Source organism: Anguilla rostrata, chromosome 1 (assembly GCF_018555375.3).
Source record: "Anguilla rostrata isolate EN2019 chromosome 1, ASM1855537v3, whole genome shotgun sequence".
NCBI classification, from domain to species: Eukaryota; Metazoa; Chordata; class Actinopteri; order Anguilliformes; family Anguillidae; genus Anguilla; species Anguilla rostrata.
The window spans coordinates 71,231,375-71,257,872 of NC_057933.1; the positions used below are offsets into that span (position 1 = coordinate 71,231,375).

At 42.2% G+C, this 26,498-nt stretch overlaps 2 protein-coding genes across 4 annotated transcripts; one reads left to right on the forward strand and one right to left on the reverse strand.

Moving 5' to 3' along the window:
• The first annotated feature begins 1,741 nt into the window (after positions 1-1,741).
• Positions 1,742-14,870, forward strand: trpv6 (transient receptor potential cation channel, subfamily V, member 6). Of its 2 annotated transcripts, none has more exons than XM_064309507.1 (17): positions 1,742-2,119; positions 6,032-6,183; positions 6,629-6,726; positions 7,080-7,202; positions 7,706-7,846; positions 8,423-8,521; positions 8,701-8,876; positions 10,065-10,211; positions 10,316-10,395; positions 10,703-10,838; positions 11,431-11,517; positions 11,637-11,713; positions 12,023-12,188; positions 12,397-12,463; positions 12,961-13,229; positions 13,601-13,707; positions 14,188-14,870. In XM_064309507.1, the coding sequence occupies exons 1-17, from the start codon at positions 2,084-2,086 to the stop codon at positions 14,465-14,467; spliced, it is 2,241 nt and encodes a 746-aa protein (XP_064165577.1). In that variant the 5' UTR covers positions 1,742-2,083; the 3' UTR covers positions 14,468-14,870. The 2 variants fall into 2 exon arrangements, with proteins under 2 accessions (XP_064165577.1, XP_064165588.1); XM_064309518.1 differs by lacking the exon at positions 1,742-2,119 and adding an exon at positions 3,242-3,329.
• On the reverse strand, positions 14,726-20,904 carry si:dkey-26c10.5 (uncharacterized protein LOC563797 homolog). 2 transcript variants are annotated; one of them, XM_064310572.1, is made up of 7 exons: positions 20,421-20,904; positions 20,175-20,303; positions 17,243-17,341; positions 16,896-17,018; positions 15,619-15,770; positions 15,427-15,524; positions 14,726-15,309 (listed from the first exon to the last, which is right to left on the reverse strand). In XM_064310572.1, exons 1-7 carry the CDS (start codon positions 20,497-20,499, stop codon positions 15,189-15,191), a joined length of 801 nt encoding a protein of 266 aa, XP_064166642.1. In that variant the 5' UTR covers positions 20,500-20,904; the 3' UTR covers positions 14,726-15,188. The 2 variants fall into 2 exon arrangements, with proteins under 2 accessions (XP_064166642.1, XP_064166652.1); XM_064310582.1 differs by lacking the exons at positions 20,175-20,303; positions 20,421-20,904 and adding an exon at positions 17,510-17,965.
• Positions 20,905-26,498: the final 5,594 nt, after the last annotated feature.

Below are 26,498 nucleotides of genomic sequence, written 5' to 3' on the forward strand. Positions count from 1 at the left end.
GTGTGTGTGTGTGTGATATTTAGAATGATTCATTCTACCCCGTAAATAGGGAATAGTCTGTATTTGGGGTAATAATGGAAAGGGGGAGGCATCAAGACAGGGTGAATTAAGAAAGATGTTGGAGAGTACAGAAGAATAAAAAAACAAACAGCTTCGCCAAACTTTGACCTAACATAAGTAAACCCTACAAGTCCTCTGTAACTCAGTGCAAAATAGTATATGACACCTAGGCTCTCAAATAGCCATGATGTAATCATACAGCATGCATACAGCCCATTATTAGAAAGAGAGCCTGCTGCTATAGCATGATCCTTTAACAATCCGTTAGCCGTGAGACTAGAGTAACTGCTTGAGAGTGATTCATAAAGGACTGTTATTTATATTGAATTTTGTAACCATGGAAAGCTACCTTGTTTAGCAAAACTAAATTTTAAAAAACTTAAAAAGAGGTATAAATAAATAAATAATAATGATCACACAATTTCATCAATGGGCGTCGCATGAAGCATGTGAAAAATATGTTAAAATGCTATTTTAAGTGTATGGCCTATTTTTGTAACATAATCACAATCACAATCAGAAATCAATCCTGATAGCCTATCCTAATGTTTAGTTCTTTTACTAGATTGAAAGCAAACTGAAAATAAATTAGCATAGCAATATGTCGACGTACAAATCAGCGCATATGCAAGCAAGGAAATATTTTTGAAGCCTGCTTTCATTGAGGGTGTCTAAAACAGTTATGTCCACTTAATTTGCTACGAAAGCATGGGGGAAATGTAGGCCCATGTGATTAATTTAGCGTACTCTATTGTAGCTGTATTCACACTTAAGCCACACATTCTGCCTTTTGTAGTTGCATTTCGTATCGTTTCAGATAATGTTTCAAAACAAGGCGTATATGCTAATATAGGCCTACGAACACTTAAATCCCCGAGAATTATGTTCTCTCAAATACAATTACCATGTGTTTGCAGATGTTATTCTGGAAACCATCGCAGTCTGATCATCATCATTGCGACAAAACAACAATCACTGTGACAGACCGCCGTCTTATTATGGACACAATAACATGGCAGGGGATTGAAATCGCACTGTTGATCTGCAGCGCGTCCCTAAGCTCTGTATGAATTGCCCTGATTGAGTTCTTTCAGGGCCGAGGTGTTGCATAACCCCTATATAATAGCGCACTGGGATGAATATGAAAAGTAGGCTATGGTATGGTTCGAGTTACACAGGTCACTGTGGTAGGGCAATATCCTTTCTGGTTACCTTCCATGCTTATGTTTGCTTTAAAATAAAAATAAAAAAAGCTTTTTAAAAAAAAAAAAAATAAAATATTATCAAGTATGATTTAGTTAGTGCTCTGCCTAAAAATAAATCACACATGTTTCAGTAGCCATAAAACACCATTTTCCTCTTTGTTATCAATTATTTGGCACAACTTCATGAGCTGTGATGTTTAAAGACATCAAAGTGCATGGTAGCAACTTTGAGACACACTTAAATTTTGATAGTGTCTTCTTAAACTGCACTAAGACCGTAAAATAAATGCGGCCACAACTACCAATAATTAAAATGTTAGAGCCTTGCATTACTTTTAATTTTGTCTTTATTTGATTACATTACCGCACATGTCCCATCTATTTTGTGTTATTCAGAAATCTTTGAGGCAGTACAAGTAAATAAAAAATGTGAGTTTCGCATTGCCCACACTGGGGTGGGGGTATAAACCAGAAATTCAGGCTGTTCGTTTGCTGGGTTGGCAAACCACCCGAGGCGACCCCACCAGTGACTAGCCTATTTCATTCCAGCTCTGGTAAAGAGGCCACGGCTCCGCTTTATTGGGGTTTATCAGCGTCCGTCTTTAGTTGAGGCCTGGGCCACAGGCTTCACTGACAACGTATGACCGACTCTTTGGATTATAAATGCTCGTTTACACCGAGCTAGGGTGTCAGCATTTTCGAAACGAGTTGTTCCGTTGCTTATCTGTAATAATAATAAAAACTGATGACGATAATTGTGTTGCCAAGTTCTTCGTGGTGGTCATACAGGCGGTGGAACTGAACCGAGAAATTGCACAATGTGGAAAATGGACATGTCTCGAAAGTTCGTCAAGGTAAGCACATCTACTGACCTACAAACGTAGTTTTCAGATTAGACTAGACTGTGATTTTTTCACCTTTTTTTGCTTCAAGAATCGTTCCTGTAAAGGGTATTCTTTTAGTTTTTAGGATTCTATCTAACAGCTATATTTTTATGCGGTGTGGTACTCTCAATTCAATTCATTAATGCTTTACTGGCATTGCTGTATATAAACAGGATTACCACAGCACAGTGAAACAACTAACAATGGCACATAAGACATATAATTAATACACTGGAATAAAATATATACATTTATAAATAATAAAATCTTGAAAAAAAAAAAACCAAAGCCAAACTTACAGACAACCTTGTTGAATGACAGGAACAGAAATAAGAACAAAAACTTCTAACAATACAAATAGATGATGCCTTACTGGTTGCCCCTCATTTTGTAACAGGAGGCCACATATCTTACAACCAACACCACACACTCTGTTTCTTCCCCATTTTATAGGGGAGGTTTTCTATATTACTGTAATTTGACAATTTATGTAAAGTGGTTCAATTTTTTTAAAATAGATTTTCTCATTTGCTGTTATTTTGGGCATTCTGTAAGGAAATGCAGCTCTGTCTCCACTGCCCCCTGATCACAGTGGGAGCACAGCCTGTCCTTTCTGGGCAGCCAGGTCTGCCTTTGGTGGCTGGTTTAAATGGCCAGTCCGTGCTCACTGAGTCTGTACACTGTCAATGCTTTTCTCAATTTGTTATCAGCCACCATGGTCAAATATTCTGCTGTGGTGCACTGTCTTTTTTTGAGAAATATAGCATTCAAGCTTGTGTTGAGTTTGTGTGGTTTTGTTCCAAAAAGTAATACTCTCTCTCTGTCTAATAATACTCTCTCTCTCTCTCTTTCTCTCTCTCTCTCTCTCTCTCTCTCTCTCATGGGCAGTGATTGGAGTGTGGCAAAATACTGTAATAACAGTGCAGAAGTAGCCCATTACTGTAGCTGGATCTCTCTCTCTCTCTCTCTCTCTCCTTCTCTCTGTCTCCTCCCTTCTGTCTCTTTCTCCTCCCACAATTTAATCTCACACATCTACCTATATAAATGTACATAAACAAGAACTTTAGTCATAGATGAATGTGTAGTTCATGACCTCAGGGACACTGTTGGCTAACAATGGGGTTTGGGTACATGACAAAATATTGTTGAAAATATATAGCTATTGATTCCCACATTTAAGGTAAGGTTTTATTGCACTTTTTTATTTCTAAAAGTAGTTATAACAGAGTAGTACAAGTCAAGTTGTACCGAATAAGTCGCTTTACAGTGAATCACATGTTAAATGTCCGTCTGTACTGCAACTGGAAAAACATGTGGGACTGGTGACATTTTTTAATCAAAATGAGAAAAAAATAGCTTAACCTTTTCTAGGGGGTGTTAAGTATGTAGCTGAAATGCACCGTTAAATTCTGAGGGGAATATGAGTTCTTCCCTTCAACTTCAAAGATAAATGAATAATTTTTAAAATGTTGCGATGGTTACATCTTTTAGACATTATTAATGCATTTCACTGTGGAAATGCATTCTGTTATGTATGAAAATACTTACCCAGCATCAGAATAAATGCATTCTCTGTGCATGTATGATTTTGGATAAATGATGCATGTCTGTGACGTTAAATAAATGGTTTTGGCATCAGTTTTATTGACTGATAACTGATGTGCAACCATGACACTCCTGTGTGACTTAAACTGTCGTATGAGCATTACATCACTTAATTTGTCAGAGAAGTGACTTTACACTTACCGTAGAGGTGATAGGACTTGTTGGGTGCAAAGCCTGGACGTGATCAAACGAGAATACTGTAACAGATTAAGGAACCAGTATGCCCATTTGAGCAAGACTGTTGTATGAGGTATGAGGGAGTCTGGACCTGCTGCCGCTTGCTGAGTTGTGAGTTCATAGTCAGTGTTTTCTAATGCTGCAGGACAATAGATCCGAGCGCCACGACTCCGCGATCTTGGAGACGGGGGAATAAGACATTTCCAAGTAACAGCACAATAACATTATTATTGCTTTGCCAGTTCTTCTCCATCAGAGAAGCCAGTTCACAACAGCCGACATACTACATTCAGTAAAAGCTACCTTGCATGTAGTGTTGCTACCGCTGCAAAATCGAAATCATCTATGGCAAGTCTAATGGTTACACAGGGACTGTGGTGCCTTTGAGTTTGTGTGTTCACTAATGCAGTAGGATGAGGTCCTGTCAACAGAGCCTCTGCCCCGCTCACCAGCAAAGCCGCAGTGCTGCCCAGTGGTCTTTTATCAGTAAATCAAGTTTCCCCAAAGTCCACCTAACTTTGAGACGGTAGTTTGGTATAGTGCAGAATGATGTACTAATTACGCTGTACATTTACATTTAGGCATTTTGCAGACAGTCCTTTTTTTATGTACTGTGCAGTTATACAGCTGGATATTTCACTGAAACAATTTAAGTAAAGTATCTTGCTAGCTCGAGGGTACAATAGCAATGCACCCAGGAATTTGAACCTGCAACGTTAATCCATTACAAGCCTAGTTCCCTAGCTATTGTGCTATGCTGCCAGTGTGCATAACAGACTAGTCAATAAGGAGATTCAAGTGTGATAGTCTGGGGAAATTACTGGTTGCTATAGATCACCTGTTGCTGATTGTCAGTGGCTGATTGGTTGCGGCCTGAAAGCGTGGTGCTACAGTGAGGAAGTCCAGGGACCCGACTTTCTGTCCTGTCATTCTTCTGGGCTCCTCCTTACACAGCAACATTCCAGAAGGAAGAACGCACATCCTCACACCGCTTGTGCTACAGACAGTTCTCTTGTGAGAAAAGAATGGGAGAATAGCGCCACAGATTCTTAACTCAAAGAGCTGAGCTCTATTAAAGCTCACCTGTGGCGTGAGCTGTGATGACGTGTGGCATTCAGGGCTCAGTGACCAGTGAACAGGCACATGATTGTCCAGAAACAGAAAGACGAATAGGACAGCGTCCCACAATCCATTGTCTGACACCTTCTGAAAAGCAAAGCTCAGATTGCCTGAGGTGGTTGTCACATATGATACATGGCTTGCATGCTAGACACCCTCTTTATTGATTTACTCTTGGTGTGTAAATGTTAATCACCTTAGTGAACTCACCTATGGCATGTCCATTCACGAAAAGGTTAGCACATCTCCTGAAACAGATTGACCACTTTGCTTAACAATCAGGGGTGCCACCAAGGTTTCTGGGCCCCGTGAAAATATCTCACATTGGGCCCCAGCACCCCAGCTCTCATATTTTTTGAGGGCCCCTGTTAGTCAGGGCCCTTGGAATCATCCTACCCCCTGTCCTTACAGTGCCCCTGTGAACAATGGTGCATCTCAGATTTTCCAGCATGATTTATACTAAGTGAAGTAGTGCTCGTGTAGCTGTCAAAGTCATTCAGGTGTACCATGTGCATAACAATTATTTAATCAGACTGAGACAAAAGCATTTAATAAATATGAAATGGTACACAAAGCACACATAGAATTATGGAATATGTTTGTTTTGATGTGCTAGATTTGTCCAAACACAATTGGTATTTCAGCATAATGACATTGTTTTCTATTGTGATAGCTGTTTAGTTGTGTAAGATTTGTAAGTACTATTTTTGAGTTTTCTTGTCAGAGCTGCATGGGCTGTAAATAGTATAATAACAGTTTGTTGACGTTGCCTGTCACAGTGCAGATCTCTCATATTTTGGTGGTTTGTATCACATTTGCTGAAATTGCATTTTAGGTTTTTTTTTTTTTAAACCTCAGAGTTGACTGGAAGGAAGTGCAAACTAAGCTGACTTTTAAGTAAATTAAGTGAAAATGTTTATGTGTATTTTGGGAGATTCCCTTACCTTTGATCCATCCTTTTCCCCCCCTCACATGACACAGTCTGATCCTGCGTTTGACATTATGGCTCCTCCCCTGGCCCGCTCTGCTCCTGGCGAGCTCAACCATTGGTGGGGCCAGCTGAGGTTCCGTCTGCAGAACAGGAAAGGGTGGAATCAAATGCTGGATGAGACGTTCCTAATGCAGAACAAGAGGTGAGAGAGAAACATATTCATGCACATCCACGGTTATTACCATCAATGAACACGTGCACGACATTACCTTTTTTGTTTAACAACATACCAAAGGGTCTGCTTTAACGTGAGAAGAAAGTCTGTGACTTACGCACAATAGAAATATTACTGGCATGTGGCATAATGCTGGAGCAAAATCAGTGAATGTGAAATATCCCCTAGAGAAGCAGTTTTAAAATTAACTAACCAGGTGAGCTGGACTCTTCCCATTACTAATAACATGATGGGTTTTCATGATAACACTTGTAGGGATAATCACATGTGGTGTGAAAAGAGTCACAATTACGTAATATTTCAGTTGCTTTTGCAAGTGTGGACCCGTCTTTTAGCGCTCTGTAATTACACTCAGTCTGTGGTTCTATACGCCACTGACCACCCTCTTATTCTCTCTCTTTTTCTGTGTCAGGATAAATGACATCCCGCTCTTCTTTGCGGCCAAAGAGAACGACGTCGGCTCAATAAGGAAACTCCTGAAGTGTCCTTCCACGGACATCTTTGAAAGAGGCAAGTCTCTTTCTCTTTCTACGTCAGAACTTGACCATCATATAGACCACTGTACGGGCTTGAAATGTGAAAACGTGGCACGTGTGCGTTGTCTTATTCTTTTAAAATCTTGTCCTTTCTTTTACCACTGTGAAGATGAGTGTATTTCAGACCTGTTCCTGTGTAGCCTCTATCCAGAAATCTCTCAGTGACTGCACTTCCACTTTGGGTTACACTGTGCAGTATCGTCTGTGCCATGTGCAGTGCATTATGGGGAATATGGCTTTCGTAGTGTCCCCCTCTCTCCGCTCATCGGTGTTTATGGAGTGTGTGAGTCGGCTGCGTTGAACGCACTCTCTGTCTTGTCCTCTCAGGAGCACTGGGAGAGACCGCCTTGCATGTAGCGGCACTGAGCGACAACGTGGAGGCTGCTGTGTGTTTGATGGATGGAGCTCCGGAACTCATCAACGAGCCCATGAATTCTGACCTGTACCAGGGTAAGCACACACAAACACACACACACACACACACACACACACAAACACACACACACAAACACTCAGGCAGACGTGCATGCATGCCAGCACTAACGTGCACACATGGACATGCACATCCTCACGCAGGAACGCGCCTGATTTACAAGTTTACACTATTCTGTTTCCACGTAAATTATACAACGTATAAAATGCAACGTTGACGTCATAATACTGCTACTTATATGTATTTATCAAAAACGAAATCCTGAATCATTTTTGTAGGTATTTATTCACCCCAACTATGGTGCTAGTTCTGCCCCCACCATAGTCAGCTAATGACATAGCTTGGTCTGGATCCTGTGACATCTAGGCTGCGTTTTCAATGACTACAGACCAACGTGAACAACATGTGTAAAACTGTATGTCAGCAAAATAGTTTGGCTGGCAGTGTAGGTACAGCCAAATGACCAAATGACCAAAGGCCTGCTTTGTATTCTCCTGGCTTTCTCTCTCCTGATGAGCAGGAATGACTGCTCTTCACATAGCTGTGGTGAACCAGAATGCAAACCTGGTCCGTGAGTTGATCATCAGAGGGGGCGACGTTGCCACGCCCAGGGTCACGGGCCTGTACTTCCGGAAAAGGAGAGGCGGGCTGCTGTATTACGGTGAGGCGAAGGGAGGACGGTTCCTTCTAGAAAGTGCACTCGTGAGGCTGGTCAGAAAGAGAGAGTGTGTTTCTTACAGTCAGGAGGGCTCCCTGCCGCTGGGCACAGGAGAGTCCCGGAATGTAAGGCCATACACTAGCGAGGTACCTCTGAACATGCTTTCATGGTAAAGTCCAGCAGGCTTTCCTGTAATAACGCTGCAGTTGCCTGCTACTGTACATGTGACAGTAATCTCTTGGGGACCCATCTGTACCATCTATCTCTTCAGAGACTCTTGCAATGTGTGCTGTATTCTTAAGCATTGCTGCCAGTATTGTTAGTTTATGCTGCTAAACATACATTATAATTATATTGCATTTAGCCTTTTTTATATGAAAGATGCAGTTGGGATTTCACTTCTTCAGGGCTCAATTTAGTTCCTACCTGCATGGAGGAGTTATATATTAATGCTGAAATGTGTTTGGCATGAAACAGATCCACAGGACAATGTGTTTTTTGTGTGAAATTTGTCACAGGTGCATATTGGGAAATGTAGTTTTCTAACATTCAGAGGAGCTGAACTCTCTTTACTTTCAGGTGAGCACATCCTGTCCTTCGCCAGCTGTATGGGGAATGAGGAGATCGTCTCCATGGTGATTGATGCCGGAGCAAATATCAGGGCGCAGGACTATCTTGGTAACAGCTTTTCTTTCTTTCTCTTTACTTTCATCTCTGTGTATTAAGCCAGTATTTATTTCCCCTATTATATTTTCAGGTTTATATTCTCTTTTGCTCTAAATACCATTTGTCAGCCAGTTAACGTTCCTCTCCTCTGCCCTCACTTCTCTCTCTTTGTCCTTCTCTCCATCTCTCAGGGAACACTGTCCTGCACATCCTGGTTCTGCAGCCCAATAAAACCATCGCGTGTCAGACCCTGGACCTGCTCCTGGCCAGGGACGCAGAGATGGACCTGGCCGTGCCGCTCGACATGCTGCCCAACTACCGCGGGCTCACCACCTTCAAACTGGCAGCCAAGGAGGGCAATGTGGTGGTGAGAGGGGGAACGTCAGGGTCAATACCACAAATATACACCACTTGGCATCCTCAAAGTTATACCGTGTTAGTGGCGATAGTGGTATTTTCAATAGACCATCATGATTATGTAGGACCCCCCCAAACCTGCTGCTGGAGAGAGGAAAAAGGAACCTGCAGGGTTATCATGTGACGATACAATGCATTTCATAGGATGTACACAACTGTCATTAACGGAAAATAACAGCTAAAATACTAATTAAAAACATTCAAATATTTTAACATGCATCTAGTAGCTAACAAAAAAAATATTTTTTTGTTAATTATGTTAGATTAAAATGAATTCATTCTCGTTTCTTAAATTATTTTGTACACCTGACCCCTAATTTATCTGGTGAATGCGAGGCATCAATTGTAAAGCGCTTTGGATAAAAGCGCTATATAAATGCAGTCCATTTACCATTTACCATGCAAGCTGCGGGATGATGCACAGTTGGCTGTAGGGCCACCCAGGGAAGGGAGGATCTCATTTAGCCAGGATAACAGCGTAGCAATGTGCAACAGTGCCCCCTGCTGGACGATTTAGTCAGGATGTTAAGCCGCATGTGCCGTGGAGTGTCTTCTTCCAGCTCGTCTGCGCAGTCCCGGCTTGCAAATTGTGATGCGATAACAATTGGCAGTCGACATCATGCACATCGTAGAAGAGCGCATGCTTATCTGTGCCTTCCTGAATTGATAGGGGAGGTTGCGGTGATGCATGCTGGTGAAATATGATTCAGTATGCCAACATGGCAAAAAAAAAATGTACTTACCTGGAATGAACCTCTGTACTTTGCCGTTTCGTGTAAATATGTCACGATTCTTGAAATAATGAACAAAGACACACTCCTCTTCCTCACATAGGACATATATTAAAGAACCAAAAAATAATCTCTCTTAACGAGAACTTTAGTCTTATATTTAGACTTAAAATCTTGTTTCTATTGCTTTTGTTTCTATTGTCTAAATAAGACAAAAGGATTTGCCCTTGGGGTGAGACAATTTCACTTTTCAAGCAAAAAATAAGTTAAAACAAGCAAAAATTTTCTTTTTCAGGGAAAGAAATAAGATTTTAAGTCTCATTACAAGGCTAAAATACTTGTTAAGACAGACGTTTTTATGGTGTACTCTCTCCCTCTCTCTCTTTTTCTCTCTTTCTCTCTCTCAGGTGTTCCAGCACTTGGTGAACCGTCGGCGGATAGTGCAGTGGAGTTTGGGGCCTCTAACGTCCAGCCTGTACGACATGACCGAGATCGATTCCTGGGCTGACGACCTCTCTGTGCTGGAGCTCATCGTGGGCAGCCAAAAGAGAGAGGTAGATAATGGGGGCTTGTGTGCTTCTGGGCTAGACAGCACTCGCGTTGTTGGGTCCCGCGTAATTTATACAGTTCTTCTCCCCATTACTCTGTCCCCATCTAGGCTAGACGGCTGCTGGACGTGACTCCAATCAGGCAGCTGGTCAGTCTCAAGTGGAATCTCTACGGGAAGCACTATTTTAGGTAGCCATTTCCTCCCTAAGAGCTTTTTGTGTTCAAGGAGGTTAGCCCTGCAGATTTACATACCAGCAAGCTGTGCTTTGTGCTATAACGTTTTGACGCATATTGAGTCACATTTTATTTATTATGATATTAAGTTATTATTCTTGCCATGGTGTTGGTTTAATCAAGTGGTTTAATCATTTTATTAAATAAAATGTCCTAAATAGTATTTATTTTTGGACTTAATTATTAAGATTGTTCACTTTAAGAAAATAAATTATTGTATCACACTTGTTGTGTTATCTGTTGCTTTTGTTGTGTAACACAGGTTGTTGTTGGCGTTGTACCTGCTATATATCGGAATGTTCACACTGTGTTGTGTGTACCGCCCCATGAAGGATGCCCCAGAGAATTACACAGTATCTGAACGCGATGCAACAATCCGCGTACAGAAAACTATGGAGGTGGGTGTGTATGTTGTGTTTTGTGTGTGCGTGCTTGCATGCATGCATTTGTGTGTATGTGTGTGTGGTGTGTGTGTATATGTGTGTTTGTGTACATGCGTGCATGTGTGTGTGGTGTGTGTGTATATGTGTGTTTGTGTACATGCGTGCATGTGTGTGTATGTGTGTGTGTGGTGTGTGTGTATATGTGTGTTTGTGTACATGCGTGCATGTGTGTATGTGGGTGTGGTGTGTGTGTATATGTGTGTTTGTGTACATGCGTGCATGTGTGTGTGTGTGTGTGTGTGGTGTGTGTATATTTAAGTGTGTGTACATGTGTGTATATGTGTGTGTTTGTGTACATGCGTGCATGTGTGTATGTGTGTGTGGTGTGTGTGTATATGTAAGTGTGTGTACATGCGTGCGTATGTGTGTGTGGTGTGTGTGTATATATGTGTGTTTGTGTACATGCGTGCATGTGTGTGTGTGTGTGTGTGTGTGTGTGTGTGTGTGTGTATATATGTGTGTTTGTGTACATGCGTGCATGTGTGTGTGTGTGTCAGCCAGTGAGAGTTTGTCCATTATTGTGAATGTTGTTTGCCTGCTGTCTTAGGAAAGCTATGTGAGCTATGAGGACCACTTGCGTCTGGTGGGTGAAATCATCAGTATTCTGGGTGCTCTGATTATCCTGCTTCTGGAGGTCAGTATAACTGATGCGTGTTTCGTACATTCCCACATGTTCTCTGCCTGCCACTCTTTTCACATTGCACAGATATCCAAAGAGATATTTCCATTATTTTTGTGCATTTTGATCTTCAGATTCCTGATATTTTGAGAGTTGGAGCCAAGCGATATTTCGGGCAGACGGCCCTTGGGGGTCCCTTCCACGTCATTCTGTAAGTGTGTACGCTGCCTACGCTGCACTTCCTGCTTTTCTCACTCTGTGGACTGGGAGCAGGGATTTAGACTCATTTTTTGTCAGGAAGGATGATAATAGAGACTTATAGTAATGCTGCTATCAAAATATTTGAATTTGCAAGCTGAATCACGCACTTCCAAGTCTCGCATACTTGCCTTCCAGGCAAGAGAATTGTTCATTGTCTTCTGCAGTGTTCCCATGATCCTGGAGCCAAGATGGCTACCACAGCAGGCCATGTTTGCTAAGTGTGTTCCACTCCGTGCTGAACCCTGTACCCCTGTGTCAGGATCAGCTACGCGTGTTTGGTGGTGCTGCTGTGCGTGCTGCGAGTGAGCGGTATGCCCGGCGAGACGGTTCTGATGGCGGTCAGCCTGGTCCTGGGCTGGTGCAACGTCATGTACTTCGCCCGTGGGTTTCAGATGCTCGGGCCCTATGTCATCATGATACAGAAGGTACGCGTCCACCCGCCTTCCACTTCCAGACTGACCTCCCCTCAGTAGTGTGTGATATAAGCAAAGAAGCTCACGGCTCTGTCACTGATGAGGTTTGCCTTTGTGTCAAGAGTAGCTACATTCAGTTCCTTCAGGGGCTTGTATTTTTCCTGGTCTTTCTGCCTTAAAACCATTTTCATTTTCTTATTTTATTCTCATTTTTCTTTAGATTATATTCGGAGACCTCACAAAGTTTATTTGGCTGAGTATCATAGTGCTGATTGGATTTGCCACTGGTGAGTAATACCCCTTTAAGAGGAAATATGTAATTATATTCTTAGGCAAAGGCTGTCTGTGGCAGAAACATGTTCACAGTGTGTATCCATCTGTGGAAGATTGCTGGGGCAATTTTAAATGGTGCATGACTGAAACTAACTGCATTAAATTTGCATGAAATTAGTGCACTTTGTACGTTTTCACGGGGTATGTTATAAATTAGTCTTGAACTTCCATCTGTTCAGTGAGAGCATTACTGTAATGTACATACACTGCTCTCAGACACTCATCCACTCTCTACCTCTTTTCTCCTTCCCTACCCCTCTTCTTCTGGCTCACGTCCCTCTTCTCTCTTGTTCTATTCCTTTTTCTGCCAATGTTCTTTCCCCCTTTCCTTTCCCTCCTCTCTCCATTCCTCTCTTCCTACCTGTCTACCTACCGCATATCCTGTTGATACCCCATGCCTACCCCCTCTGCACCCCTCCACCCCCCTCCCCACCCCCACCGCACCCCACAGCTCTGTGGATGGTGTACATGACGCAGGACCCCGGATCTCTTCCCCCCTACCGTTCTTTTCCCATCACCCTCTTCTCTCAGTTCGAGCTGAGCGTGGGGCTGGTGGACCTGCCCGTGGACCACAACCTGATCACGCCCCCCATTGTCCACGTGCTGCACTGCTCTTTCTCCGTGGTCTCCTACATCCTGCTGCTCAACCTGCTGATCGCCATGATGAGCGACACGCACTGGAGGGTGGCGCAGGAGAGAGACGAGCTCTGGAGAACTCAGGTATACCTCTATGGTATTCCTTCACTTAACCTCTGAGAGTGTCTCTCTGGGGGCGTCTCTAACTATCTCTAACTATCTCTAACCATCCTTTTCCTTCCAGGCACCATAGACATCGTCCTTTGCTTAACTTTTTTTTTTTTTTCATTCAGAACATAAGAACTACACGCGTGTTGTGTGTGGTGCATCTGTTTTCACCTTTGTAATTTCTTGTTGGCACCGTGCCTGTTCTGCCAATCCTGTGCGCTCTCAAAACCACTGTCAAGTGTTTATAGTTTGTCACTGAATTTAAATTAAAAGCTTAGTTATGCCTGAAGCCTAATACCTTTTTCCCATCACATGCACTGCATCATCCTCTCATTCTGCTTTCCCAGGTTGTGGCCACCACCTTAATGCTGGAAAGAAGATTACCACGGTACCTGTGGCCTAGACTGGGGGTGTGTGGGCTCCTGTACGGTCTGAGAGAGCGCTGGTACCTCAGGTAGGAAGCTAATGACTTTTAACAGTACTTGGCCTCAAGTCAGGAAGAGGTTCCGAGGCACAGCGAGGGCGCACAACTTGCACACAGAAGAAAGTAAAAGGAATTACGGAATTAATGTTAAAGAACTTAAGAGGTTCTCCCGGGACATCGAGTCCTTCCAGTCAGTCGTTCCTAGCCTAATCAATTTTTTGCTTGGGGGCCAAAACAAAGCTGTTTGAATATCAGTCTTGTGATAGTTCACCTTCGTTAACACTTTGGGAAGAAGCCATGTGTCCTCTGGGTCTACGGGACCTCCTCCAGGAAGGGTTTTACTGAAATAATCAAGGTTGCAGCATAAAGCAGTCGTATGATGCTTAAAAGATCTCCCCAAATCCTAATGTATAAGTAAAAGTGTTTCTCGCCAACTTTTGTTCACGCTAGTCTTGAACCGTAGACTACATTAAATAATCGTGTACAATCTTCCACGTTTCCCCTCTTCAGAGTAGAGGATCGCAATGACCAGTCGGTCCAAAAGATCCGTCGCTACGTCAACGCTTTTTCCAAGGATGACGATCCGGTCCCGGAAGTGGAAGAGACGGAGAAGGGCGACGTTCCTCACAGCCCCCCCACTGACATCCCGCTCAAAGGCCACGAGGAGAAAGCCAGGGCCAAGCTTAAGCGCAAGTCTCTCAGGGGCTGGGAGGTGATTCGCATAAGCACTCTGGGCCTAGAGGCGGAAAAGGAAGCCCATTCGGACAAACAGGAAGTTGAGTTTGTCTGAGATTTTTTACCAGAACTAGTCATACCACTACGATACGGATTGGTGGTAGAGCGCCACAATTTTTTTTTTGGTGATGTGCAATAAATGGATGCAGTATTGTGTGAATTTATTCATAAATATGCGGGGGAAGATTTGTATTATAAATGTATTTTTTTCCATTTCTGTTGGGTGTCCAAGGGTTGAAATGTAAAATGAATATGATGCTACAGTATGCAGTAAAAACTCAGGAATCTTAACTCATCTTTGAGACTATTCAGATCAATTTGTTCTCTCTCACTTTATTTATGAAAAAATGATTGTATTATTAAGCTCAAACTTTTTTTAAATGTAGTACACAAATGTAGTACACCAGGTACATCAGCAAGACATGTATATTAAAGAAAACAAAGCAAAATGTATTAAATGTGCGTGTTAATTCTTTACCATTCACTTGAGTGCAAAAAGCCTTCAACCAAATAAAAAGCACAACAGAGTCCCACTTTCATGGACATTCCTTTGAAGGCACTTTCTCATTCAACTTACACCTCCCATAAGGCTGATAACTGAATATTAATATAACTGATAATAATAATATTACGTATTATTTCATTACGAATGAAATATTAATGTGTATTAACGGAAGAGGTTTTGATTGATTTAATATGATTGTAATAAGAATGATTATCTACTGAAATGTTGCATGTGAATTGTAGTAGTTTATGCAAATATGAATGAGCCTCCCTCATTTCTGACAGATGTAGGCAGTCTGGCGTGAGCATGGCGATACGTGCCAGCTAGCAGTCGGGTTGTCTCCTCCAATCAGATAGCCGCAATTCCCCTCAATCTGGCTCTGGGCCCAGTAACTGTAGTGAGAAAAAAGGGGGCGGGGTTAATACAGCACACACACACACACACAGCACCGTCTCTGCTGTTTGTATAACCAAGACAGCAACAGGAGTATAGGCCTGAAATCCACACACCTCTCTCCCGGTGTGGTGCTGACCCAGACAGACTGTCCAGTTTTGGCCTGGATCACTCCAATCCAATATGCCATGTTCCCTTTCTTTACCAGGAACTCCTGAGAGAGAGAAAGAGAGAGAGGGAGAATAAGGTTCTGATTCTGCTGAATGGTGGCCAGACGGTATGACAGCCAGCCTAAGAGGGAATGCTACCTGTACTCTTTGATTGTCTATGACAGCCAGGTCCCCAGCCACGTTCTTGCACTCCTCTCTGCTCTTATTCCAGGTGCGCAGGTTACGCGAGAAGTAAAAACAGGAGCCCTCAAACTCCACCCACCCAGCCTCACACTTCCTGCAAGAACGGGCTGGGAAAAAGAGAGATACATTTACAGCACGTTCAGTGTTTGGACTCTTCCAAACAGTGCATTTGTGAAGGTAAATTCTGATATACCATAATATATTCCATACACTCTGAGTGACTGGAGAAATGCGTGTTGACTAGTGCAGTGGCTCTCAAACATGGTCCTGGGGACCCCTGTGTACAGAATTTTAACTAGCTGCTCATTTTTATTAATTTGGTGCTTTTCATGTTTTAGAGGGATGATTTACCTCCCTTCAGCCACATTGTGCCAGAAATAGCTATGCATGCCATAATGCATACAATCCCCACGTTCATATTGTGCTATGTTGCAAACAATTACATAAGAACAGGTCTTTTTTTCAGATGAAAGACTGAGGTTAATCAATAGGTTCCTAATTAGGTTGCTGAACACATTTCTCAATTCCCTTCTTAAAGCTATGAACACAGAGTGGGTTTGGCAGTGGCACATTATCATTTGCTTTGTCTTTACATTCATCATCTTCCAGATGGTTAGATTTAGTGGTCAGGGCTCCTAATGATTCACCTTAGTCTTTAACTTGATTAGTTAAAAATTATTTACCTCTTTTTATGCAACTATTTGCAATATAGCACAATAAGCACAATGTGTAAAAGTGAATTAAATTTTTCATGGCAAGCACAGCTATTTTGGACAATCAGTTTTAAGAGGGTAAATAATCCCAGTAAACATAAAAAGTAAGAAAAATGAACAGCTTGTGAAAATTCTGGGGTTGCAATTATGGTTGGAACGAAAAACCAGCGTACACAAGGGGGGGGGGGGGGCAGGACCCAGTTTGAGAACCATGGGACTAGTGACATAGAAGTTGGACTACACACTAAATTCACTGCGGGATTATACATGACAATAAAAAAGTTCTCTATTTATACACATACTGTGGTGTTACATTTGACTCAAAGAATGAAAATGGGTTATTGCAATATTCGCTAATAAACTGCCTCCATCTGCTGTTCATTCAGTGCAATTACAGGTTAAATACGCAGCAACTGTGTTCTACCGTTAGCAGTGCAGTACTTATATCCCAACTAGTACTACACAAAATCATTGCGCAATTGGCATCACACTTGTGTCAGTACGCTTAACAAACCTTACCTGGGGTTCTTCTGCCTGAACAGACCTGCCTGCATTCCTGGATAGTGCAAGGTGTACGGTCCAATTTGGGAGCTGTCGCCGCGTCAACTGGAAACACCTCCTCATCATGGCACACAGTCTGCCCTGAGAAACCACAAGACGCCATTCAAGACAATACATTCGTCAGAATGTTGCCTGGATAGTTTAATATGTTTGGAAGTTGACCATAACAATGCAATTGCTTTGCAGACGCGCTCTCAAAACTGATTTTGGTGAAACCTGCACATGATGGTATGTCAGCTGTGTCTTCGTGAAACGGTAGTTCATATTAACAACAAATAGAATGTCGGTGCCTTGGATGCACTTACGTGAGGCACCGAGGATGCAGACAGCGATCAAAAGTATTAGTGAGAGGACCGACAGAATCACACACAGCCCAAGGTACAGACGAGCTCTTCTCTGGAGGTCTAAATAAGGGATATAATTACTAAATATCAAGAATATACAAATCAATACATCAGGAGTAAATGTTAATGACAAAAACCTTCAAAAAATCTCATAATTCAAAGCATACAGACCAGGAATTTGAAAACGACAAAAAAACGCGTCGTTGATGCATGCTACCTGCAGCGTACCTTGCAATGTTTTTGATTCATCTGGAAATTTAGTTTTGGTTTCCTCGATTTGATAGTTACGACAAAACTTAATATACATCGTAAACAATGAACGGTTTGAATTCTTGTCCTTTTCTTCAAGATGTGATTACCGCAAATGTTCCCTTTCCCTTTTGGGCCAGTAGATAAAGCTCAAGTTGCGAAGCGCTTCTGATAATGAACGCTGTTTTCTTCCCTCGACAGGAAATGGCGTCCTGCGTGCAGTTTTATTTTTTGTGTAGTGGCGCTTGCCGTCCACTGTTTCAATGACAACGACCCCCTTGTTAGTGAATACTTTTGGCGCAGTATTTCGTCTCTTTTTTCGGTTTCCTAATTTTTTCCTTTTTCCTAACTTGACTCATAAAAGTAGTCAATTGGCTGTCTCGCTCCAAATTTGTGCGCGTGCGTCCGCCAATGAGCGTGCACAGCTGTGAGCGATATGCAATTGTAAAGGAAAACCACATATTGTGGGGCATATTCATGCATAGCCTCCTTGTCCTTGGCTTTATAGCCTAAACAGTAGATAAAACGGCAGCATGGCCCGGCCTCCTCTTATTATTTTAATTAATATGGGTCCTAAAAAGGCACCCTGCTGTCTAAATATCATTCCTTGGTAGTTATATACAGCAAGTATTCTCTCACAAAATGACTGCCTACTGAAGACTCTTGTCTTGTGCTAACCAGACAGCAACGAATACTTCTAAAGCAGTTTTTGGTCACCTTCCACATTACGAAAGACAAACTGAAGGACCACTTGAAAATAACCCATGTAAATCATCCTATACAATAGTATAATGATTGGAACACTGCTCCTCGGGAGATAACTTTCAAGTAGTAAGCCATACCAAAGTCCGGACTCACTGAGTTCATAAACGTGTGTGCTCTCAACACTGCAGGCATTAGGGTTTACTTTGAAAGTACCGAATCTGTTCTTCAAAGAAGATCCCTAAATAAATTCAAAATCTTCAACAAACAACAACAGAAGCTAAGCACTTTTTAGTATGGGGGAAAGGAACAATCAGTAGAGAAGCATATACACTTACAAATGTGTGTTATATAATAATATTATGATAATATATAATATAAATCTTTAACTATATATTATATGACTGCACAAATATATAGTTTAAAAATTCTGAGTGTCTGATTCGGTGAAGGGTTCACCATAAGTCCTGGAGCATACACAGCAGCAGTAGCAGCCATAAACACCTGGATGCGCAGCAGTGGAACATAGATAGAATTGTATTGCCAGAGATGCACTGTTTTCTTCAGTCAGCAGAGGGCAAGCCTGGCTGTCACTGATCTGATTAGCACTACGACTCTTCCATACTCTGCTGACGTACTGTGTGGCAGTGTGAAAATGTCCGACGCACAGGCAAGCGTCCCAGAGCAGCGCACTCTTAAGTTGCAGTGCCGCCTCACAGTTGCAGGTGGCACTGCTGTTCAATTTTTTTTATTTTTTTTTATTTTCGGTAACCATGTATTTTCTCTTTCACCCTCTTTCACTCTTCCTCTTTTTCATTGTTCCGATATCCAATCCAATATGCTATTGTAAAATTATAATGATAAAAATTAACAGTTATATTATTAGAATTATTACTACTTTATTAATAATAATAATAATAATAATAATAATAATAATAATACATTTTATTAACTAAAATTAACCTTTGTAGTCATTAAAAACACACATATGCATACAAAATACATTTCTTTCTTTCACATCCCTAAATGATGTAACATTGAAAATGTTTTGAAACAGTTGTTTTTCATAATGTCCAAAAACCTCAAAAATATAATTAATATTTTGAGTCAAATGTCTTCAAAAACCAAAATATAAAGATTATATGTTATATACATTTGCTTAACAAACATAGATTTCTGAAATTTTTGTCTATCGCCTCCTTATAAAAGTCAAAGTCAAAGTGTTTTTATTTGTCGAGTGCACAGTATAACGCAAGGTCATTCTGAGCAGAGAAATTCTTATGACATGGCAGGCAGAAACTACGTAGAAGCAAGAGCAAAAATATCAAAAAATATCTAAAATATACATAATATTAAACATAATATTAAATATAAAATTTAAATATAAAATAAAGTATTTGTTCAAAATTGTGATTGTGAGTTGCACTATTTCAGTTTGGGCTGCATGATACAGCACATACCACTATTTTGATTTTATAGGGAACTGTCTGGGCAACCAGTGCCTCTCTTTGGTACAAAACTGGAAAACTGAGCTTCTCTTTGGCATAAAGAAAAGCACAGTTTGAGCTTAAACTGAGCTCACAGTTTGAGCCATAACTGAACTAAAAACAGAGTGCACTCTTATTTTTCCTTTTAATTGTGTTTAATAATATAGCATTTTATATTGCTAAATTAAAACGTTTAAAATGTTTTAACATTTATAATTTTACATTCACCCAGTAAAATGTCCAGCGCCAATTAAACTCTAACAGATTTTATATGAATCCACTCTGGCCATAGTGGACTCACATTTAACACTGAACATTTTAATGTGCAGGGATTTATCCCATTTTTTTTTTGCTAAGCCTCGAACTTTGCTCTGACGTGAGTAAAATTTTAGCAAAGGAATAAAGGTGTACCATGTGGTCTGACACCTGGTACACCTAGCTTTTATGGAAAGTACCTTTTATGGCCGTGGCAGAAGCATGAGAAATAAATGGTTCAGAGTAAATGTCTTCAGGTGGAATCTTCAGGGCCGTGTACTGCGATTCACCCTTTTCTGCGGTGGTACCAGCAGAGACTGCTGGACAGACTGGTGGCAAAAAGGCTGCGTTAAACAATCTTGAACTGTAGAGCATGTACAGCGATAGATAAACATAGTGAATAAATGTCAGATAGATAGAAAAAAGACAAGTTTGTTTACACGCACCTTCCCTGTAATCTTCTTGTTTTCTTTCTTCTTTTCCCTTGCTTTCCTCTTCGGTCATCTCTATTTCATGCATCTCCATTCTTGTTTCTTACTTTTCCTTTCACTTTCTTATTTATATAAATTATCGCAAATTAGTATGAAGACAAATATCAGTGAGAAAAGAACAAACTATGTCTGATGGATAGAAGAAAAGCGACCAAAATGACCTTCCTCTTTTAATTGTTCACGAGTCGAAACTAAAAATAGCAGCTTAAATTCAGAAGCTGTCTAGTACCCTCTTACTGTCAATCTATAGTTCCTCCTGTCTCTTGTCTTTTATTGCACCAGCAGCGGGCGTGTGTGACGTCTTCCATTTCACAGTTGCAGGATTAATGAGACAAACCCTTAGCGCCTTCATGACAATCAACGGGGATTTCAACTGTGCCTCACTCTCAAAAACCTGACAAACGTCACACAATTTGAAACATGTAATACAAGGGAGAATAAGATCCTGGACCAGCTGTATGTCAATGCTAAGGAGGCATATAGCTTCACAGCCCCCCCCCCCTTGGCAGATCAGACCACAACCTGATGCATCTTGTGCCTAAATACAAGCCTGTAACTCGGCAGCAGTCAGCCACAACCAGGTCTGAGAAAAAGTGGTCTAGGGAGGCCAAGGTGACCCTGCAGGAGTGTTTCCAGACCACAGACTGGGACCTGTTCCTGGGGGACCACGGGGAGGACATTGGAGGACTCACCCATTGCATTACAGATTACATCAAATTCTGTGAGGACAGCGTTGTACCTACTAAAAAGATCCGCTGCTTCCCAAACAATAAACCATTGGTTAACAAGGACATTAAAGCCCTCTTCAACAGGAAGAAGAGGGCTTTCATGGCAGGAGACAGGAAGGAAGTGAGGACAGTCCAGAGAGAGCTGAAGAGGGAGCTAAGGAGGGCAAAAGACAGCTACAGGGAAAGGCTGGAAGACAAGCTGCAGCAGAACAGTACTAAGGAGGTGTGGAATGGTCTGAAATGAATTACTGGACTCAAACAACCAAAACCAGCCATGGTGGGGAACTGGGAATGGGCTAATGAGCTAAACCTACATTTCAACAGGTTTGACGCTACTCGCGTCTGACCCCCTGACGAGGGCCCAATTCCAGAGGTGGACATTCCAGGGGTCAGAAAGTAAAAGTCCTGCCATGTATTTCATCCACCCCTGAACTCAGCCAGCTGATTAAGCTCTACCTCCTGGCTGAAGAATGGTGCTCATTAGCAAATCCAGGTGACTGGAACAAAATCCTGGGATGAACTTTTACTTTCTGAACCTGGATTGTCCACCTCTGCCCAATTCACGCCTCTGCTGCTGAAATCCCCTCCCCACAGCCCCCGTCTGCAACGGAGGACAGCACAGGAGTCACAACAGCGCCCCCCCCCTCCACTCCCCCCCTGCCTACATAGACGCTAAGGACACCTCCCCCTACCGTGGTCAGCCCGCCACAGCTGAGGGCAGCACAATCACATCCCCTCCCAGCCCATTCTTTATCACAGCCAGCCAGATGCGATGCAAGCTCTCCAAGCTCCATGTTAATAAGGCCACAGGTCCGGATAACATCAGCTCCAGGGTGCTCAAGGTGTGCGCCGACCAGCTCGCAGGTGTATTTCAGCATCTCTTCAACCTATCTCTGCATCTGAGGAAGGTGCCAGAGTTATGTAATACTTCCTGCATTGTGTCGGTACCAAAAAAAACTCACTCCAGCACTCTCAAGGACTACAGGCCAGTGGCGCTGACCTCACATGTCATGAAGACATTGGAGAGGCTGGTTTTGGAGTATCTGAGACCCCAGGTTAAAGACTCACTGGACCCCCTGCAATTTGCGCACCAGGTACACATTGGCATAGATGACGCCATCATCTACCTGATGCACAGGGCTTACTCACACCTGGAGAGGCCAGGGAGCACTGTGAGAGTCATGTTTTTTGACTTCTCCAGTGCGTTCAATACCATCCGGCCCCTCCTGCTAGCGGAAAAGCTGTCAGCTTCCCAGATGGGCCAAGATATGGTGGACAGGATTACGGTCAAAGTCTAAAAATGTCTGCTTAACTTGATGACACTGTTATTTTGTTGGTCTTTCGCAATTTGCAATAAAAGTCCCTTTCAGTCCGAATATGCTGAATATGCAGGCATGAATACATCTGCATAGTCCGACTCACAGGGTATAAACTGTGGGTACAAGCCTGACATTGGCCAACTATTTCAGTTGGAATTCCCCTCCTCCTCCCGATAAGCGTGTTATCGTTTTTGCAAGGGCACCGCCGCTGCATCCTGGGCTTAGCGCCGCGCAAGATGATTGTGATTGGTTTAAAGAAATGCAAACAAGCCAGAGCACTTTTTTTGCCTATACCGGAATGATAATGGGTTGAGCCAGACCTTTCTAAAGCGCTGGCACAGCACTGAAACGAAGTGTGGAGATAGGTCTGGATATACGAGACTAACGTCTGTGTGAATATAGTTATACAGGAGGCCCCAGAGACACTGGAGAGATCCATACATTACATTACAGGCATTTAGCAGACGCTCTTATCCAGAGTGACTTACACAACTTTTTACATAGCATTTTTTACATTGTATCCATTTATACAGCTGGATATATACTGAAGCAATTTCGGTTAAGTACCTTGCTCAAGGGTACAACGGCAGTGTCCTACCCGGGAATCGAACCTGCGACCTTTCGGTTACAAGCCCAGTTCCTTACCCACTGTGCTACACTCCATACATACTTGCATTTCACCATTGAAAAGATAAGATGGCAGCATGAGGTCTAACTGTCCAGTTTTCCTGTTGTACAGGACCCAGCCTTGATTGGCAGACACAAGGGTACCTTTCTGTTTGAAACCCATTGCTCAGCAGTCATTCTGAAAGGTCCCTCTCACAAATGGATGCTTTTCTAGTCTTGCAGCAGGTAGTAAACAGGGGCATTTAAAACTGCATCTTGCAGTCATCAATTCCTCTTCGAGAACACGTGCGACCATAGTCTGATAAGACAAGCCTGTCACCATAACGTTGACAGTAAGCTGAGCCTTGTAAACTTAAGGACCGCTTGGAAATAGCTTTCTCTCAAAATTAAATAAACCCTTTGCAGCAGCTTGAAAATCTATTGTAAAATGAAATGATTATGGTCCATAAGTATTTGAATAATGACACAATTTTTGCTTTTTTCGTGTACTCCAGCACATCGCATTTCAAATGAAACAATGAATATGAGGTACAAGGTGCAGACTGTCAGCTTTAATTTAAGGGTACTTAGATCCATTTTGGGTGATCTGTGTAGGACTTTTTATATATAGTTCCCACATTTTACATGACCAAAAGTAATTGGGCAAATTATAATCCTAAAGTCGTCATAGAGTGCCTTTGTTTGGGACAAAGACATTTCTTTTGGCTCTGTATTCCACCAAGCTTTCTTGGGTATGGACTAATGATACAACACACAGCTGGCCAAGAGACTAAGCAGCCAATTGACCCCCATTTTTGGGGGACTATGCATTAGACGGCCTGTAATTTCTACACGGGTTACCTGATAATGATGTGAATCCTAGGCTACGGCCTTCGCAGTCACCAGATCTCAAGTGAACACCTATGGGAGATTTTGGACCAATGTGCTAATACATAGCGCTCTCCACCACCATCATCAAAACTCCAAATGAGGTCATATCCTTTGGAAGAATGAGGGTATAGGCATTCAGAACAAAACGTAAATGTTTCATTTCAGTTTGCTCCACCCAGTAACTAGGAATACAGAAGTCACCAGAGGAAACGATTTAGCAATTTCACAACTGAACATTAATGTCTAAGTCTTCATAAGTAGGTGCCTTTTCTTTAATCCCCACCTCCTCCCACAGTCACGTACTCCTTATTGTTGCCTCTCTTGGCCTCACTGCTTTTTTACCCAGATTTGCTTTGCCCTCTGGGAATGGGACAGCTATTATGCAGCGATTGCCAAATCATTTGATGCAGTGCTGTTCCTGGAGAAGCAGCACAGCATAAAATATCATTTGGGTTGAGAGGGGCCAGTTGATCTTCACAATGTTTAAGTCCTTACAATGCATACCTCGGCATTTACATTAAACAAAATACTATGACAATTCATCTGTGATGATGACTGTAGCAGAGTCTGAACATGAAAAAGCTACACAGAGCTATTATGCACACTGAGAACAACATGGGAAGAATGCGGGCATGACAATTTGACTCACCAGTCAGATCAGAGGGAACAAGGTATTTCTTTTTGTCCAGGTCAGGAGCTCTTGATCTGGCAGCACTCTCCACAATAATCAAATTAAAGAAACGCCAACAGGTAAGCATTACAATGTTACCTGCAATGTGTTTAAATACATGGTTTATGACATAAAATAGAGCACACACACTCACCGGCCCAGCCCGTAGCATCATGGACAGCACCGGAGGGACAGGTGGTAGATGGGCCAGCTGGTGGTAGATGGGCAGCGTCACAGCGGCATCGGTGGACGTCGCCATGGACACGCCCCGGCCCAACCCAGTGACCTGGTTGCGCTGTCGGAGCAGGTGGAAGCCACCCAGGAGATGCTGCAAGCGGGCAACCTCACCTCATTTCCACCCATGCCGCCAGGGTGTGGCACCTTCCTCAGGAGTGTGTCCACGGCAACGTCCTTCAGATCCCCGCTGTGACGCTGCCCATCTACCACCAACTGGGGCAATTAACCAGGTTACAGCTCTTATCTCTATATAAGTCTGGGGCGTCCTGGAGAGCCATCTCTCCTTTGAGAGTTTTATGACTTTATCACCTCCCAGAAAAGACACAGGACCCCCTGCATGGCAGTATGCTGCACAAAAATCCTTATTCCTTTTAAATTTGAATGCAATATTTAAATTTTTTTCATCATTAAGTGAAAATATTAATGTCTATACAGATAATGGTTGCTGAGTTCTGATAGTTGAAATCTCCATTTTTTGAGTTACATTACATTACAGGCATTTAGCAGACGCTCTTATCCAGAGCAACTTACACAACATAGCATTTTACATTGTATCCATTTATACAGCTGGATATATACTGAAGCAATTACGGTTAAGTACCTTGCTCAAGGGTACAACGGCAGTGTCCTTACCCGGGAATCGAACCTGCAACCTTTCGGTTACAAGCCCAGTTCCTTACCCACTGTGCTACACTCCGTCCGAGTTAGTTTTAGTTAGTTTCAGTTAAAGCAGAAACCAACTTGGTATGATTTGGTTTTGTTCAACAAGTTCAACAATTATTTGTCTACTAAATTCCATCTCTTGGGAATAGTTGAAAAACTTCCACGCTTCTTTTTTTGATAGCTGAGCTGCAATACCTCCAACCATAGTCATATTTGATCGTTTTACAAACAGCTTAAAACCAAGAATCTTTTGAGGTTATCACAGTGCTTAGCCCTGTTTCCAAAGGCCACTTTAATATGTAAATTTGGTCATTTTCAGACAAGGCAGTCCCTGTCTGCAACCACACCCCCTCATTTCACACCTCACCAAATCCTCGTAGAACTGCTTACAAACAGGAGACTTTTCTTTACCTAGTTAGAGCAAGTGTTAAGAGTAAGAGACATTTTTGTCTTACAGCTTACCTGGCATTTTTACATTTTCATCCATGGCTTTTTGGAATATTCAGCTGTCTTTTGGTTTTAGGACTTTGATCTTGGTTTCCTGGGAATATTTTGGGAAGAAATAAGCTGTGATTTGGTATTTTCTTTTATTCATTTATTTTGTGATTCTAACTTTCCCATGTATATAACATGTTCTCTTTATTTAAGGTAGCTGAACCTCATCTTTAGATTAGACATAAATATTTGTTGTAAATTAATAAATGTCCTCATTTTAATCTGATTTTGAGTTGTACATTTGATAAAAGCAGCCATACCACCACACACTCTGCTCCTGCCGACTGGCTGAAGCTAAGCAACTGTGGGCTTGGTTAGTACTTGGATCGGAGACCACCAGGGAATACTGAGTTGCTGCTGGAAGTGGTGTTGGTGAGCCAGCAGGGGGCAATCTTCCCTCTGGTCAAATAAAAACCCCAATGCC